This window comes from Trachurus japonicus, chromosome 6 (assembly GCF_045865225.1).
Source record: "Trachurus japonicus isolate A0001 chromosome 6, Traja_1.0".
NCBI lineage: Eukaryota > Metazoa > Chordata > Actinopteri > Carangiformes > Carangidae > Trachurus > Trachurus japonicus.
Window position 1 is genome coordinate 1,485,480 of NC_140912.1, and position 18,581 is coordinate 1,504,060.

At 44.7% G+C, this 18,581-nt stretch overlaps 2 protein-coding genes across 5 annotated transcripts in view; both read left to right on the forward strand.

Moving 5' to 3' along the window:
- The first annotated feature begins 247 nt into the window (after positions 1–247).
- ctcf (CCCTC-binding factor (zinc finger protein)) lies at positions 248–14,959 on the forward strand. 2 transcript variants are annotated; one of them, XM_085778226.1, is made up of 17 exons: positions 248–412; positions 2,870–2,997; positions 4,922–5,102; positions 5,226–5,365; positions 5,510–5,620; positions 5,721–5,900; positions 7,824–8,027; positions 8,168–8,330; positions 8,593–8,763; positions 8,919–9,052; positions 9,242–9,362; positions 9,504–9,653; positions 9,742–9,902; positions 10,957–11,139; positions 11,229–11,361; positions 11,449–11,688; positions 12,030–14,959. In XM_085778226.1, the coding sequence occupies exons 2-17, from the start codon at positions 2,965–2,967 to the stop codon at positions 12,272–12,274; spliced, it is 2,550 nt and encodes an 849-aa protein (XP_085634352.1). In that variant the 5' UTR covers positions 248–412; positions 2,870–2,964; the 3' UTR covers positions 12,275–14,959. The 2 variants fall into 2 exon arrangements, with proteins under 2 accessions (XP_085634352.1, XP_085634353.1); XM_085778227.1 differs by lacking the exon at positions 2,870–2,997.
- A 1,543-nt stretch (positions 14,960–16,502) lies between these two features.
- Positions 16,503–18,581, forward strand: part of carmil2 (capping protein regulator and myosin 1 linker 2) — a 68,642-nt gene continuing 66,563 nt past the window's right edge. The window contains exon 1 of one of the 3 annotated variants that reach the window (XM_085778244.1): positions 16,503–16,966. In XM_085778244.1, the coding sequence (XP_085634370.1) occupies positions 16,939–16,966 (28 nt within the window). In that variant the 5' untranslated portion in view covers positions 16,503–16,938. The remainder of the gene's footprint in view (positions 16,967–18,581) is intronic. The other 2 variants (XM_085778243.1, XM_085778245.1) reach the window with 2 other exon arrangements.

Genomic DNA, 18,581 nt, shown 5'->3' on the forward strand with positions numbered 1-18,581 from the left:
AAATTACCATAATCCCATACACAACTTTAACTGTTGTCCTTGCTCTCGTTGTACATGATGTTGCCCTTTCTAAATGTTTTTTTTTCCTCTGATAGTCATGGTAATCTCCGAGGTTCATGAAAGCAGCCCTATTCTCGCACATTGTGATAAATGGCCTTCAATGTATTCCAACGGGGCGCCCCTCCTGGCCAATCAGGGTGAGTGCAGCAGCTTCGACACCACCCCCCAGCGGCCGCACAGGCGCACTGAGCTCCCAACTGCCATTTTGTGGCAGAGGCTACTCTGCTAAAGCGGGAGAGGGATTAAAACAAACTGCGAAGAAGCCTGCATTTCTTTTAGGCCGCCAAACTTTGTAGCAGACACTCTGTGCTCTCGGTCGAGTTGAATAGGAGGGGAAACACACGAAAAAGAGGTAAAGTATCACTACTTTTCTGATAAGGGGGAGTTTGCAGGATCTTTAATCGGCCTCTAGGTGTCACGATGGGGCTCTGGGTCCGGGCAGCAGCTCGTCGAAGAGTGTTTGTCTCCCTCTATCGTTATTGAAAACCCCGTCAAAATACGTTTAAATAACCGAAGTTATCATAAATGTTCGCACAGCCTTCTGTATTTCACGCATATCTGTGAAAACGTCGTCGAGGATAAGTTACGAATACTTCGTCGATTTGGTTGGAGAGTTTAGGCCGAGGCGTCCATTTTCTCTCCTCTTTGTTTCTTTACAGGCTCGACGACATGGAAACTGGCGGGTTTAACTTATCGCCCACAGCTAACCTTAGCCTGGTAGTATTAGCATACGCAAAGTGTAGTCACAAACGAGCATTCATCACATCACTACATTATTATACACAGATGACTTGGTCACATCTCCCAACAGATGCTTCTTTATTTTTTAGCACGTTACACCACGTTAACGCATCTTTATTTGAAGAAAGTAACGATAACGGAGTTAGCTCAGATTTAAGGCCTACCCCACCCACTGCCTTCCGTAACGTTATCTGTCCGATTCCCTAACGATAACCTGTGCAATGAGTTGTTTTAGTGTGTCCTTTTGCAGACCCGGTGGTCATCGAGCTGTTGAATTGTAGCCGGTGTTAGATATTTTTCCTTGTAGAGAGGCGCGCACACGGAAATGGCACCGCGAAGGCCGACGCGGAAAAAGAGCATGACGCTGCATTCACAGCAAAACGATCCTCGGTGATCATCACTGCGGCCACTGATTCACTAAGATCAACCGCTTGATTTTGTGCTCCCCCAAACTCTGTCCTCCTCCGTAGAGTGTAAAACATCTCTTCCTTTCCCCCCGGTCACCTCGGCCGTGGTTGGATTTGGCAGTTGTTGTTGTTGCACCCGCCGCCCGCTTGTCTCTTATTCTAAGCCCACCTAGAGAGTCATAGCCACAGATATATATTACAGCAGAGAGCTCCCTCTACGACTCGGCTTGGAGAGCTACAAAAATACCGCTGGATAAATGCTGTGCATGGAGGCGACAGTTGCCCCACTGGACGCTGATTACCTTCACCGTGTTGTGACAATTTTGTTTAACCATATGTTTGTCTGCGAGGGCCTGTACCAGAGCCTCTTCATCTATTTAGCGACATTAAGATAAGCATATGTGAAAACCTACACACAATCAAGACGCTGGACATTGTTACAAACATGACAGTGCTGCTGTTAACTCCCCTTGCCAGTGTTTTTACACACTCAGTTTGCATTTTCCAACTTGATTGTATCCAGTCTGTTCAGGCCAGGATGCAATTCTGATGTTTATGAGTCAGCTGAGCAAATGCAACCACCATTTGATATGCTCACAAGTGTCCATCTTATTAGGTGCTACTGATAGTCAATATAAATAAACTTCTACTGCTAACTAATATTTTACTGGCACATGATGTATGGATGCTTTTTACTCAGTTATGTATACAGCTTTTAGATCTTAATGAAGACCAGTTTTTGGATAGTGGTGAATATGTCACAATTTAACATGAACTAAAATCTGGTTATTCAAATAAGTCTTTATATGTGAAGGTAAAATTACCCCTTAATTTTCAAATTCAAGTCTGAATAAAAATGATATATGTTTATCTCCTCTTGAGAGAATCCTTCTTACTTCTTCCAGATACAAAAGGACTTGGTCTTTCTGAATATAAACCTGTCTAGATCCACAGGGCTAAAACATAACTTGTTTGATCTGCTCACTCAAAAAAAAAAAATCATGATTGCAATAATTGTGGTTATTACACACAATTTCTTAACTTTGGACACATGTTGCATGTATTGAAGTTTAGAAAGAGGCAAAAAACAATAAATTACAGAAGAAAGATCATTGTGTCCATGAAGTTTTTCATGCACAATATAAGTATAAGTTATCTAAGTAGGATATTGGCCCAGTACGCAGCCTCTCCTGACTTTATATAGAAGAGCAAACCACTTAAATGTTGCACTTCTATTTGCAGAGATGTGTATTGTCAAGATTGTACTATTGATCTAGTACTAAGAGAGCTACTATTTGTTATTTTGCAAGTAGAAAAAGATATGACAACAATTCCCATGCTCCAAGTGATTACTTCTCTCCACCCACCCACCCCACCTACAGCAGGGTCACCCCATCTGACCACACTCGGTCAGAGAGGGAGTGAAAATGTATCACAGACATGTCATTCAAAAACAGTGTTGGTTTCATTTTGCAATAACAAACTCTTTCTTCAGCACTGAGAGTAGAACCGCTGACGTCTGGTGGAAAAGAAGGTGTGTCTCTGGGATGCATGGATAATGCATTAAGATGCAACAGAGACGTATGATGCATACCTAGCAAAATCGCTGCAGTGTATAAGTTTAGCTGTGTAACCCTGTGTATCCCTTTCCCCCCCTTCAGGTTGGCAGGGACAGTCAGGTTACAGACAGTTGACCCAGCAAAGCTCAGGGCCGTCAGCAGCAGAGCAAGCCTGCAGGCCCCAGTGTACAGAAATCATGAAAACAGTCAGTTTGTCCTTGCTAGTCCAGGTAACACCACCGTAGTAGTAAGTGCTCACAATTTTACAACAATGGGTTGTTTGAAGTATGTGACACTGGAGTCAGACATTTCCTTAACTTTTCACCCTTTCATCAAACGTGTGGCTCAGGCATCAGTAAAGGTCAGTCACTTGACCTGCACTCAGCCAACTCACAGCAGGGTGTCACCACGGGTGATTGGATCACTCAAGATGCACAAAAGGTCAGACTGTCTTGACAAGCTTAATCACAACACGAGGGATTTCACATTTCCTTGTAACTTCAGAACAAGCATTAGTTGGCAGATTACTCTTTTACAGGAAATCTGTGAAAAAACATTCAGCCCTGAACCAGGCCATGCAGGCTCTGCACTTGCCCCACTCACATAACGATGAATACCGCTGCTGTGGGTTTGCTGACAGCACTTAGGTCACTGCCGGTAATGTAACCCAAGCTTAATCATGATGCCAGCGATTTCATGTTTTATTGCAGGGATGCAAACAGCGCGCCGAAAAGCTAAACTCGCTTTTTTCATGACCAGTTAGGTGACTTGTGTGAATCGTTCAGATCCGAAGAGTTTTTGTTTTTGAGGGGAGGTGGGGGGGGTCTCAGCGTCTCAGCTGGGGTCAGTAAAATGTTTTTCTAACAGGTTGACAGTGACAATCACGTGAAACTGAGGCGAACTCATTCATGGTTGCCTCTGATTATACTGGTAACAGCCTACCTCCAATGTAGACGCGCGACGTGCGCGCTCGTTACCCAAAGCGGCGCGTATCCGCGTGCATTCGATGCGACGGCGACGCCGTTTTTCCCCCCTGTGCATGTCCGTGGAGCTGTGCGCCGCGGACATGCACGGTTCCCTACGTTGCTGTGTCAAGCAGGTGTCTCCCACGGAGCTCTGCCCCGTTTCAGAGGTGAAGGACGTTGCCTCCGCGATGTAGAATGTGTTCAATTCAAAAAGTGAAACTAACACATTATATAGGCCTATATGTCCATTACACACTGAATGAAACATCCCATGTCTTAAAATTTATTCAGTTTATTTTAATAGTAATAATTATGACTAACATTCAGTGAAGACCTAAAATTCAGTATCTCCAAAATTGAAATATTGCAAAGGATCTTTTTTAAGCATTTTTAATATAGAAATGTTGGCCTTCTGAACTATGTCCATCTATATGCACTCAATACTTCGTTGGGGTTGAACTACTGGAAATTGACTTTTCCATGATAATGTAATGTAATTATTTGTTAATGGTGAGCCCCCCCCCGGCCAGACAATTCCTCTCTTTTTTGGTCCTGACTCGTTTGCATCCCTGTATTGTAACCTTAGAATAAGTGTTTGTTAGCAGTTCATTTCCAGCGGTTAAGATAAGGTTCATTATTGAGCAGCTTATAGCTCGATTCACCAATACCCTCTTTGCCCCTCTCTCACACCAAGAGAGATCCCAGCACATCAGTGGGTTTTGAACTATTTAAATATTTGCAGTGGAGCAGCTTTTGTATAATATTTTTAGCATCCCCTGTTAGCTACCACCACAAGCTGGTTAGCTGTTTTCTTGTAAAGTTGCTGAGAAAATCTGCATATAGGCTTTATACACAGCTCTACTACTTCCTGAACTTAAACAAGCTCCTTTATTTCCTGTCTTTCCTTTTTGGACAAACCGATTAATCCAGGTGTGTCTGACCATTGTTGTGACTACTGAGGAGGCCAGAGTCAAACACACCTGGATTAATCAGTTTGTCCAATAATATAAGACAGGAAACAAAGGAGCTTGTTTAAGTTCAGGAAGTAGTAGAGCTGTGCATAAAGCCTATTCTCCTGCAGTGTAGGAATGAACACCACTGTCATAAAGATGACTGTGGATGGCTAAAAAACACCTGGGGGTGACTGACACTGCTACATAACATTTGTTATTCCCACTCTATGTTTCAGTTTCTACCCACCATGGACAGAGGGCCGACAGAGGGTGTAGGGGTGGTGGAGGTCCCTGCCAAAGACTACCCCTCCATCCAAGCTGTTCACAGCCAGGATGCCATGGTCGCCGACCTCCTCCAACAAGCCGCAGAGGCCGGAGGCGTTGTAGAGGGACAAGCTGGGGTCGTCCTTGAACAAGGTTTTTACTAACTGAACACAATGTTATCCCACAGTCGCAACTGTAAAAAGACCACAGTCTTATAATTTTCTATTGCACGTGTTGTGCAGATGATTAATCCACCAGCAATGTTGTGTGTCTCAGGTCACGGGGAAGGACTGGTGTCGGCCACCCAGGCCCAGCAGCAGCTGATGGAAGCCGCGGTTGGAGTAGAGGGCGGAGGAGGAGTTGAAATGATGGTTATGGACTCGCTGGACCCCACCCTGTTGCAGATGAAGACAGAGGTACAGTCGCTGTTAAGAGCCAGTCTTAGCTGCAGGTTGGAGCTCACAAGAATAAAAGAAATCAGGTGGAAGTGAGAACACCAAACCTTTCTTTGCGCCACTACTATTTAATTGAATGCAGTTTTCCATAACATGGTTTTGCAGGTGATAGATGCTGCAGTGGGGGGATCAACGACAACAGTGGGTGTCGTGGGAGGTGGCGCTCACCAAGCAACTGTAACAACAGTGGACCAGACCCAAATCATCACACTACAGGTCGGTGTCATTTTGAATTCTTGTGTTTGTTTCACAGAGGCCTTTTTTAAAAATGATTTCCCGGATGTGTACTCAACCATCAGCTTCTCTCTGTTTGCAGGTAGTAAACATGGAGGAGCAGGCGGCTCTGGGCCTCGGGGAGCTCCAGCTGGTCCAGGTACCTGTTTCCGCAACCACTGTGGAGGCTTTGCAGCAAGGCACTTTTGTGGACACCACTGCAATGCCAAAAGATGGAGACCCAGTCATCTGCCACACTCTGCCGCTGCCTGAGGGCTTTCAGGTAGACAACAGCCCAACATGTCTCATGCTTTATCTCATACGACACTATAATGCAAATCTGCTGTGGAATACCATGGACTGCATCGTCTGCTGTGTATTTCATTACACAAATCTACTTTTACTTTAAGACAAAAGTTTGACTGGAAATATTTTGATCTTTCAGTTCAAACCTAGAAACAGTTCTGTTGGTCAAACATCACAGACTTGATAATAATGTAATCAGGGGTGCAAACTTGTCACCTTTCGGCGAAATTCGCCGTTTTGGATCCCAAATTGGTCATTTGTGTGATTCGTGTAAATCCGCAATAAAAAAAATTTGAGGGGGGGGGGGGGGGGGGGAGTCCGGCGCGGCGACCCGAGCCGAGCCGAGCCGAGGCAATGCACCTGTCTCTTTAAGGCGCATGCAGCTTATCTGGATGACAACGAGTGGTGGCAGCGCTGCTCTTCTGTCCAGCAATACACACCTGAAGCTTCACTTTTAATACAGACTAACTAACGCGACTTTTTGAGCATGGCGAGTGAAAGAGTCGGAGCTAGAAGATGCGCCAGCAGCGTTGTATAGGTCTGCTCTGCTGTATGGGACCGCGTGTGTGTGATGATCGCGATCGCGGCCAATTAGCGACTAGCGCGTTTAGCTTTTATTAGCTCCAGTGTCTCCCTCTTCTCTGGAGGAGGGTCTTGCGAGCGAGACTAGCTCCAGTGCGACCTGTGCAGCAGCAGGAGGAGGAGGAGGAGGAGGAGGTTGACTGACTGTGGCAGGACACCTCTGCCTCTGTTTCACTTTATGTTGCTGGTAAATAATGTGGTTGTAAAAGTAGTAGGCTAAAGTTAAATTATTTAGTATGCACTAATTAAAGGGGCAGAGCTTTAAGAGACATTTTAGCTTTTATATTTTATAAGATACATTTTTTGTAAGAACCACAATTATATATTTCAGTGAATATCTAATTGTTCTTAGCATTTTAGATAACTTTATTTGCCCAATAAATTAAAACATGTTGGAACTATCGATGTCTCCTCCCTTGAGGCCAGAATCTCACCGACTTTTAACCTCAGACTGTCACTATGATGGATCAGATGTCAGACCGCCTCATTCTTTCAGTTTTAACCTGAATATACAAGACCTGATTGATTTTCCCAACGATCAAAGTATACCAAACCGAACCGAACCGAAAACCATGACCACAAAACCGTGAACCGAACCGTTTACTTGAACATCTTTTAAATACATATTGCCGCTTAATATGTTTTATGTAGCCTATGGCATTTTTAAGCTTCATGTGTGTTATTGGACAGAAAGAGCAGCGCTGCCTCGGAGCATAGCCTACGTAGCCTACAGAAAACACATTTACATCAATAAATAAATGTTTTACAATGAACCAATCAGTCTGTATTAAATTTTATTTAGTTTGAAGGCAAGGTTTGCAAGGTTCATCTGATGGACATCAAGGGACAAATTCTCTAAGTTTTGCACAGCTTTTGCTCATGCTAAACCTGCATAGGCTGAAGACCCCCTTCACATATTTCAAAACCAAACACAGAGAGACAGATTGTACAGGTTTAACAGGAGCAAAAGCTGTGCAAACCTGAGTAAATCTGGACCCTAGTCTCATGCTAAAATTGACTGTAAATTCACCTTTAAAGTTGGTTTTAAAAAAAATTTCCCCAGGGGACCATGCCCCCGGACCCCCCTAGGGGGTCGGTATCTTGTCACCTTTTTTACCCCTGATGAGTTTGCACCCCTGTGTAATACTTAGATATAGTCAAGTGTTACATATGTGCACAACTGGTTTTGTTGTGTCAACATTACATAAAAGGGCAAACTGCTGCTTTTAGCACATTGTTGATCTTTTACAGAAGAAAAGCCCAAGCTATTTGTCAGGAGTGATTAACTAAAGAAGCAATTATGGTATTCAATTTGTAGGTGGTCAAGGTTGGTGCTAATGGGGAGGTGGAGACAGTGGAGCAGGAAGATGGAGGAGAAGCCCACCATGAAGTGGAAGACGATGTGGGTAACCAGCTGCTGGTGGAGGGGGATGAACCCATGCAACCAGTGACTGATGACACGAACTGGAATAAAGACCCAGACTATCAGCCTCCATGTGGAATAATCAAGAAGAGCAAAAAGGTGAGAGTGTGAGCTATGAACGACCTTTGTTACTGGGGGTGTGTCCCTGTATTTGAACTGGACGTGTTCAACGTGTTGATGAGCGTATTTTAAGTTTCCGTCCATTAAAGATGAGGTCTAAACACGTGTTGTTTCTCCAGGGTAAGAAGAGTCGTCTACGTTACGCTGATGGAGACAAGGACATGGACGTCAGTGTGTATGACTTTGAAGAAGAACAGCAGGAGGGTCTTCTGTCTGAGGTCAATGCTGAGAAGGTGGTGGGCAACATGAAACCACCCAAACCCACAAAGATCAAGAAGAAAGGTGAGATGGTGCTGCATTTAGCTTTGAACATGCTTGATACACACACACTTGAACACTTACATTTTCTATTGAGATGATCTGATGTCATGTGAGTTCACCTGTTGCTAAAGTATTCAGGCCTATTTCCTTCACGTCAACTTCTGACAATCAGACATCATCAAGAGCTTTATCCTATCAGTGCTGATTGATAACGACCATTGTTTTCTGCTTAGACCGCGGCCGTGGGATTCTCATTCAAACCTTGTTGAACGTTGTGTTTCAGGAGTCAAGAAGACATTTCAATGTGAACTGTGCAGCTACACCTGCCCACGACGCTCCAACCTGGACAGACACATGAAGAGCCACACCGACGAGAGACCCCACAAGTGTCACTTGTGTGGAAGAGCCTTCAGGACGGTCACCTTGCTAAGAAACCATCTCAACACACACACCGGTATACACTATCCCAGATTCTTATAAAAGTATTAGACTGCAAAGAGACAAAAAAGATGAGTGAGGAATGTGAAGTTGGAAGAATTGAAAGACTGAGTGTGTTGTATACCATTTTGAAATTGAAGCTTACACAAGTTTTGCTTTGTATTAACGCAGGAACTCGTCCACACAAGTGCACAGACTGTGATATGGCCTTTGTGACCAGCGGAGAGCTGGTTCGTCATCGTCGCTACAAACACACACATGAAAAACCCTTTAAATGCTCCATGTGCGACTATGCTAGTGTGGAGGTAAGAGAAGCTCCTGTCTGCTTTATGTTTTTGATATTTTACTGAGATTAATGTCTAGTATTGTTGTTGACGTATTACAACTGCGGCACTTTCCTGCATCCACATCTGTTCATTCATGGCTGTAGAAGGGTCATTGTTTTCTTGCAGTGTTCTTTAATGTGACCATGTTTGTGTGTGGATTTTGTGTAGGTGAGCAAACTAAAGCGTCACATTCGTTCCCACACCGGCGAGCGTCCATTCCAGTGCAGTCTCTGCAGCTACGCCAGCAGAGACACGTATAAGCTAAAGAGACACATGAGGACACACTCGGGTAAATAAAACTGCTCTACATGCATGCAGCAGGATAGAGGACAAATGGATACCTCTCAACCTTATTTTGCCATTCAACTTGATTATATTAGAAACATGAATTCAGCAGTGATGAACCTGTGTGTATTAAACCCTTTTGCAGGAGAGAAGCCTTATGAGTGCTACATCTGCCACGCCCGGTTCACCCAGAGTGGAACCATGAAGATGCACATCCTGCAGAAACACACAGAAAACGTGGCCAAATTCCACTGTCCACACTGCGACACTGTCATTGCACGCAAGAGCGACTTGGGTAAAAACAGACACACATGGACACATCGTACTTAACTTTGTCATCTTGTTTCATTCTTGTAATTTGTTGTTGTTTTGTGCGCCTGCAGGTGTTCACCTTCGCAAACAGCACTCGTTTATTGAGACTGGAAAGAAGTGTCGTTACTGCGACGCCGTTTTCCATGAGCGCTACGCTCTGATCCAGCATCAGAAGTCCCATAAGAACGAGAAGAGGTTCAAATGTGACATGTGCGACTACTGCTGCCGCCAGGTCTGTACATTAAAGCAGATATCAGTGGAATGTTTTTGTTAATATAAGTCCTAAATAGTCCTATTTTCCGTCAGCAATCACTTACATGAAGTATTTCAGCCTAAACACGAGTCTCTCCGTCACTCTGCTCTGCTGTAACCCGAGGAGAAAATTTTCCTTGTGGGATACAAGTGTTATCCAATGAGGGGAGAGAACGGCATGAAGGGCTGTGTGTGCAGCCAAGGGATGCGCGTGAATGTGGTGACGTAGCACGAGGACCAATTGATGCCTGACAAGGGCGGGGGCTGCTAACTCATGGTGCGTTCAAGGAAACTCGTACTTTGTGTTTTTCCTTCCTGTGAAGTCATACCAGTTCGATCTGGTACGAGTTCACGGGTCGGAAGTTACGAGTGGCCGTTATAGGGAACTTTCACAGACAACAGGACGGTAAAAACACGAGCTACGGGTTACCTGGAACGCTACCAAGTCGTAGTTGTGACTTGAAGCTGTAACTTACGGTTTCAAAAGCCTGCCTTGAACACAGCATTAGCCGAAACGGCCGTGCCCCTGATATCTGCTTTAATATTCAGGTGGCAAGTTGTTGTTGCAGTTTCACCAAAGCCAGTGTCTGATCAATGAAAACGTGATTATCGGTCCACCATCAGTGGTAGATTTAAGTTAAGTCGAGGCTGAAAATGCCTTGAAACCGAACTCCATCAATCCGTGTTCATTTATTCACTGCTTCACTTATTACTGATCACCACCGTCAAATGATGCACTGTGGACACAAATTGCAAAATGGAGAAAAGGCTAGAAAATGGTGGGGGGTGAAGAGACGGATCAGAACAGAGACAAGTGTCCACAGTGTCCACAGTTGGGATCATTTCAAACTGGGGGGAGCTGCTAATTCACCCTCTGATGACAACATCCATCCAATACTTCTGTTTCAGCCAGGCCCAAAACACTGGGCAGGCAGATCTGACATCCACATGGCTTTGTTGCTAGCATAATAAATCTGTATTATGGTCTGTATACAGTCCTAATAACTGTGATATGTGCCGTGCTGCTTGTTCAGGAACGCCACATGGTGATGCACCGTAGAACTCACACCGGAGAGAAACCGTACGCCTGCAGCCAGTGTGAGAAGACCTTCAGACAGAAGCAGCTGCTGGACATGCACTTCAAACGCTACCACGACCCCAACTTTGTGCCCACCGCCTTCGTCTGCCCCAAGTGCAGCAAGACCTTCACCAGGAGGGTGAGGAGGCTACACTTGTCATACACCTCAGTTCATTCTTAGCAGGCTACAGTTGATAGGTTATAACCTTTCTAAATGTATCCTTGTAGAATACCATGGCACGCCATGCGGAGAACTGCAGCGGTGAGGTGGAGGACGCTGAGAACGGAACTCCAACCCCGAAGAAGGGAAGGAGAGGAAGGAAGAGGAAGATGAGGAGCAGGAGAGATGACGATGACAGCGGTGAGAACTTGTAGTTGTGTAGCCGATTTAATGCATTTGTTCAGCTTTGATTAGTGTGTCTGAACTCCGTCTTTGTTCCCTTCACAGAGGAGGATCACATGGAACCCGACGAGGAGGACGATGGCGAAGGCGAGGACGAAGCTTCGCTGCTACAAGAAGAAGAGGAGCCAGAAGGCATGGAACTGGATCAGGCCCCCGCCGCCATCCCTGTACCAGCCCCCGACGAGCCACCGGTCAAGAGGAAACGAGGCCGACCCCCGAAGAACGCCCCTAAGCCTCCTTCAGCCAGCAAGACGGTCAGGGTGGCTGCCAAGACGACCACTACAGGTGAGAACAACGACTGGGTTCAATAGATACAGCAGACATAAGGGGGTTACATGCTGAGGTTGCAGAGGAGGACTGACACTCGTCCGTCAGTTTTGAAGGAGAGGTTGATAAACATGCAGTCACAATCTGTTATCATCTTTTTATATTCATTTTCAATGATAATGAGACATTCCTAGTTCAATAGCATTTTATTTTCAAAAATAATTGGGATTATTTATTCATAAAGACATAATGAGAAACAGTGAGTTAGACAATTAAAATATACATTTTATTATAAAATTCATTTGAGCAGGATAAATGTCTGAGTTGTAACCAGACTGTCTTTGTCTTGTGCTGCACAGCTGCTGCCATCATCCAGGTGGAGGACGAGAGCACCGGAGCAGTGGAGAACATCATAGTGAAGAAGGAGGAGACCGACGTCTCCGCAGCAACGCCCCTGGAGGAAGGGGTTGCCCTGACTGTGGAGGGGGTGGGGCTGGACGGGGACGGGGTGGAGACTGTTGAGCTGGCTGTGAATGAGGAGACGGCAGCGGCCGCAAACGGAGACCTGACGCCGGAGATGATCCTCAGCATGATGGACCGGTGAACACACCACAGCCGCGCGCACGCAGACGGACTTTCTCTCCAAATCGGCGAATTTACAAATTACCTTTTCCACGTTTCCTCGGCCTTCACCTCCCGTTCCATCTGTGTGCACGCTTCAGCGGCAGCCACCTCCAGTGGCTGCAGAAAACGGCGACGGCAAAATCAACCATGCACAATAAAGGAAGCCACATGTAAATACTTAGGCAGCAACTTCACACCAATGTATGTCAACCCGCAGACTGACCTTTGTGGGTGTCATACACAAAATCCCCCCCTGCACATACCTGTGTCCTCTCCCACACCATATACAGATACTGTCCAAACTAATGACTGACTCTGCCCCGAATCGCTTTTTTCAGTCTGAATGTCTTCGAATGAATCATTGTGTGTTTTGGTACTTTTGACTACCCAAAGCCACATCCTGTGTCAGCCCCCACCCACACCCGCTGCAGTCAATGTCTCTCTATGTTGCTCTGCCACAAGGAGTCATTATTTCGCCCTCCCTCCGTCTACGCTTGAGGTTCTTGAGCTGTGCCGATTTAGCAGATTCCAAGCTTTTATTTGTGTACGTATAGATCTAAATGTAGTTATTTCCTAATGAAGACGTATTGTACGGTACTTTAGTTTGCCTCTGAGATATCACCTGCTCTCAGTCATATGATCTGAATATTTCTCTCCCAGAGGTATGACTTTATTCCTCGGCCCGCGGAAGGTAAACACTCTGTTTATTGGTCGGCTGTTTGTTCATTGCTACTGGGGCAGGCGCCGTCACGTGAACGGTGATACCGTCTCTCAGCTTCCACATTGATCAGCTAACCTTGTTCTGATGGAGACCTTCCCTCAGTGCGCTTGTGTACATTAAATGCGTAAGGTAGCTGCTACATTAGTTTCCCAGAGCCAACATAGTTTGAGATGAAGTTATTTTTTTGTTTCCTGTTTTCAAACCTGTCACTGGTAGATGATGCTCATCATGCACAGTATCCAGTGCCCCCCCCCCCCCCTGTTTGAAAGAGAGCGTATATAATTTGCCATCACATAAACTCACCGATCCCTGCTGGATGATGTAGAAGACACAGAGGATCCTGATGATAAACATGTTATGATTGTGAACATTCCAGATACTTCAGTCAATATTAAATTATGTCTGCATTACAGTCATCTCACCTGAAGAAGCAAAACTCAGCGTATTCACATCCCAGTTCACACTGTTATAAAAGACTCCCCCATCCCCACCACAACACATCCAAACACACAATACTCAATGATCACTAACTGTGGCAGGTGATTTGCATGTATATACATATTTTAAACCCTTTTGCTATTTGATTTCTTGTGAACCTTTTTAATGTGTTTAAATGGCTGTTGGAGATTTGTTGGTTAAAAGGACATTGAGGTTTCACTGCGTGGTGAACTTGTCAGCACCACACCGGGCCCTTGATGTCTTGAGCCTGTAAAGCTGGTCTCTCCATCATGTTTTTTTTCTTTCTCAGATGAACCCGTCTTAACCAAGCCGACTTGAACTAATCTGAATCACTATGCTTTTTCTGTCCGTCTTCTGTTGCTCATAGCCATTTTCTATCTGCTTTGATATTGTTTTTACAGTTTTCATTTGTAGCCATTTCTCTTGTAGTGTCACTGGGTTTCTCACCAGGCTGTTTGGTTTGGTTCAGTCCAATGACAGCAGCTTTGTCTCACTCTGTTCTCCTTAAGCCTTTGGCCCAAAGGTGTGAGGTTTTCATCCATGAAGGAAGGAGTGGCTTTTGAGCATCTGCCGAGAGACAAAACTGTCCGACTGAATGAAGTTCAGCTTGCAAATTGTTTGTAAATGACAACAGAGCAGCCTTCATTGTTCTCTGAGAGGTTTTAAAACTGTTTTTAGAAGGATGGCAGGCGACAGTGGAAGCTGTGTATTTCTTCTGTACTAAGTTTTAACTACGTAATCACGAGGGCTAATCCATACTGTTCTCAGCCTTGCCCTTGCAAGGCCTCGTTAGCCAAGGTCTTGCAGTTCCCCTGGCATTTTCAATCCATTTGGCAGAACTTTACATTAATGTGTGTCCTAATCCTGGCAGAGGCCAGTGGCTCCTGATCCCAGCTCCCCTAATATATATTTGATCAGAAACTGTTATTATCTCCCACTGTAATCCTCACAGTCCAGAGTTCACCAAATGGCGATTTGCAGACTCCAGCTAAACACTCTGCAGCTTGACCACTGTTTATGATGGTTGTTATGTGGCCTTCATTTCCTCCACCTGTTTTTGTTGTCATACGACACAGGTTAGATACCCAACATCGAATGGATAAATGAGGATGTAAAAGGACCACGGCCATAAGATGCCTGAGGGAGTCAATGTTCATTCATCAAACTGACACTGTACATCTAAGAATCATCCAGAAACATCAGCTGTGCGACTGTACCGCTGTGGTCCGATAACAGTCAATCATGTTATTGTTATGCAGGTGGACAGGTGATGCTCCACTGTTCTCATAGCAACAGCATTGTTTTTTTCTTCGCACACTGTTTGTTTGTTTGTTTGCTTTGGCAGAATTGAGAGAAGAGTTTTCGGATTTAAACATGTCCCTGTTTGAAGACGGAAGAACAACAGAAGAAACCTTTGTCATGTTATTTTGAAGCTGAGACACTGTACAGCTGATGAAAAATAAAATCATCCTAATGGGCCTATGACAGCTGCATGCTTTTCGATTCAAGTCTGTTTGTGTACTATCAAATTACAATGCACATTAAGTTTAGTGAGGAACCAACTGATCCAGCAAAACTATTTTTAATAGGAAACTCAAACAGAACCAGGCTTGATGGGTAATGATAATACTAGTAGTAGTAAAAGCACATCTGGATCTGCTGCTCCAAAACGTATATTTGTCTAATATTTTGTCAGCTAATGAAGGGAACAGATGTGTTATTTTGTTTGAAAAATCCACCTCCAATACCTGGGAACGTCTTAATCTGCCAAATGTCAAATGAACTCATCTCTTCCTTCCTTATCACCATGGAAAAATAGCTAAGTGCTGGACCATGATTGACATCACAAAACCCAGCCGGTAAACGTTAAACCGAGCTGCTTAATGTGAAAACAGTCATGTAGTGAAATGTACTATTGTTATTACATGTCAACAGTCCAAAGGATCACCTCAACGCCTCAGCCGTACAGTGAGATGAGACAACGCTGCTGCTTTAGCTGCTTCTCTGAGCTGCCACAGTGTTGTAGACATGGTGGTTGGTGCCGTCTAAAAGGTTTAGACAGCACCAACCACCATGTGAGATGCAGGGCATTTTAAAAACGTCCTGCATTTTACATTGCGTGTGTCTCTCAACAGCTGTGCTGAGCAAGGCCAGACAGACTCCTGCCTATCACGGTCCCAGCTTTTTCACCGGCGTATCCAGTCTCCTTATGAACCGGTACAGAACACATCTGCAGCAGATGACAACCTGACCTGAGAGAAAAAAGAGCCTGCTCTGTTCCTTCCAGTAGATGGCATCTGTGCTAAGGGACTTGTCTAGGAGCACCTCTAGGTATTCACTAACATACTCACACACACACACCCCAGATAGGTAAAAATAAAATCTAAGTGTTGAATGAAAAAGCTTGAATATCAGGTTTTTTGTCATAATCTTCCCATGATGTTAAATTTCACCCCAAATGAGGTGATCTTTAACATGTCATACCTTATGTTACAACATTTAGCAGCAGACATATGTAGTTATTTTGTGTTAGATTTCTAACACACTGGCCTCAAAGATACAGACAATAATGTTACAACCATCCCTGATCTACGGTAACGTTATATTGTGTTGCCATGAGTTGCCCCCAAAAAAGTATGAAATCTAAGTTGGAGTCATTTTGATGCTTGTTTTATTGCCCCCTGGTGGCGAGAGGATAAAGAAGCAGCCTGACCTGGCAGTGCATGTACAGCAGTATAAACACCAGCTGTCAGTCTTAAAGATCAGACCTTCTCACATGAAGGTCTACTACCTCAGTGTTTTTCTTTGCATTTCAGCTTGCCACCATTTCTTCCTCCTCTCCTCTGTCGTCCCTCAGCAGCCTGACACATCTTCGCAGGTTTCACACAGTTTGAACCTCGACTTAGTGAAACTGTGAGTTTCCTGGCTGTGGCTTTGGTGAGTTTGTGAGTGTGGGAGGTTATAGACCTGGGTTCCTGCCTGTTCACTCTCCTCTATCTTCACTATAACACTGACTCACAGCGTGGAACAGGATGTGTGTCGAAGTTCAGTAGCAGAAAATGTGCATGCATGCATGGGTGGAGAAAAGAAAGTGGGTTATATATGCAGACTGCATCTAAGAAAGAAATCTGATGGTGTGTATGTGTGTGTGTGTGTATATTCTGATTTGTGCTGCCATTTAGAGACACCTTCCTCCTCTGGTCTCTACTCTTCAGCTCTGGAAGATTTCTTCTTTTAATTGTTTTCCTCCAATAGGATTTATCTTTTGTTTTTTTTTTGTTTCTTGGACATATCAAACTCCATGTGTCCTTCCAGTGTTCATCCTGTTGTACTGACAGTGTCGTGTGAACCGCGTTTCAGTCGGTGTGGTTGATCATCAGGTGGGAAGTTTGAGGAACACTAGATGGTCACAGCTCCACCCTTTGTTCTCCTCTCCACCTACACTGACCTCAAGTCAATAGAGGATGGACTCGACCTCTCAGAACCTGCAAGGTAAGGCCAACCAACTTCAACATCAGTGCTCAAGACCAATGTCTTTCAAAAGACCCTGTTTGAGTATTTTACACAGATTTACACATTATTTATTATTTTGTAGGTTGTGATGTTTAGTTTGTGTTGACCCCGTTGTCGAGACGATATGACTTGTTGTGGTACGGAGTGCGGTCAAGTTGTTTTTTGTTTCGCCTTATAGCAACAGGTGTTCCTATTCTATATTATGCCATCCTATGTATATGATCGGTGCTAATATTAGAAGAATATGGTGTTTTGTAGTTTGTGGACTAAAACAAGTTGCAGGCTCATGTTAACGTTATTACCAAAAGGAAAGCGAAAGTTATCCAATATTTTCACCTGCAGTTCATTTGGATGTCCTCCGTTTGTCTCATTTAGTTGTTTTGCTATTTTGTGCTCAAATCAGTTTTTCCCCTCAACAATCTACCATCAAATCCTCCATTATGACAAAGTGAAAACAAGTTAATTTTTTTTCTTTCTTTTTTTTGGTAAATATCTTAAAAAGCTAAAACCGACACATCACATTGACAAAAGTATTCAGACGCTGAAGTCCAGGTTCCTCCATCTCTCTGGATCATCACTGAGATGTTCCTACATCTGGACTGAAGTCCACCGGTGGTAATCCCAGCTGATTGGACATGATGTAGAAAGACACACACCTGTCTGTGTAAAGTCTTGCAGCTGATCAGAGCAGAAACCGTGAGGAGGAAGAGGAGGCAGCTGCTGCAGAGCTCAGAGACAGGATTGTGTCCAGGCTCAAAAACTTTTCTGCTACATTGAAGATTCACAGAAGAACAGTGGTCTCTGTCTCCATCACTCTCACATGAGGGGATCTGGAACAACCAGGACTCCTCCTGAGATGAGATGGTCCTGGGCTAACTGAGACAAGAGAAGAGAGGAGACCAAGGTCCTGATGGTGGCCTGGCTCTGAGCTCCGGAGATCTGTCTGGAGATGGAGAAACCTCCATCACTGGAGCTGTCCACTGATCTGGGCGTCATGCAGAGCGTCCAGTCAAAACCTCTCCACAGTCAAAGTTTGTAAAGAAGCAGCTGAAGGAGTCTGAAACCAGAGACTGCTCATCAGCTACCAAACAGTGAAGCATGTTAGAGGCAGCATCGGGATGTGGGGGGGTCAGGGAGACTGGTTAGAATAATGGTCACAGCTCAGAGCCAAGCCCAAAACACTCTGTCAGTGTCCTCAAGTGGACCAGCCAGAGCCCTGATTAAAAGTCAATCTAACATCTGGAGAGACCTGAAAACATCTGTCCACTGATATCCCCATCCAACCTGACAGAGCCTGAGGGGATCTGCAGTGAAGAACAGTGTGAAAAGCTTGTTGGTCCTGTGGACGGTGTCTGAAATATCACTTTTTGAAGGCTCTTTAACATATTTGGGTGTTTGTCTTGCCTTCCGGCCTCCAAAATGCGAGAATTGACAAACAAATCTATAATTTCCAGGCTCCCTAGGTTGAAATCCATGTGGTTTTATGAGCTGTCCCTCAGATGTCTCTCCAGTAATGTAACTAGCTTTCAAATTTGCATAACCCCACCCCTACCTGGTACCAGTAGAAGGGGCGGGGGCGAGCAGTGGCTGATTT

Excerpts from the sequence above, each read along its gene's own strand:
- ctcf (XM_085778226.1), top strand. The coding sequence starts at position 2,965 with ATGAAAACAGTCAGTTTGTCCTTGCTAGTCCAG. Across the intron at positions 8,331-8,592 it reads CACAAAGATCAAGAAGAAAG|GAGTCAAGAAGACATTTCAA; the intron begins GTGAGATGGTGC and ends GTTGTGTTTCAG. Across the intron at positions 9,053-9,241 it reads GCGACTATGCTAGTGTGGAG|GTGAGCAAACTAAAGCGTCA; the intron begins GTAAGAGAAGCT and ends GATTTTGTGTAG.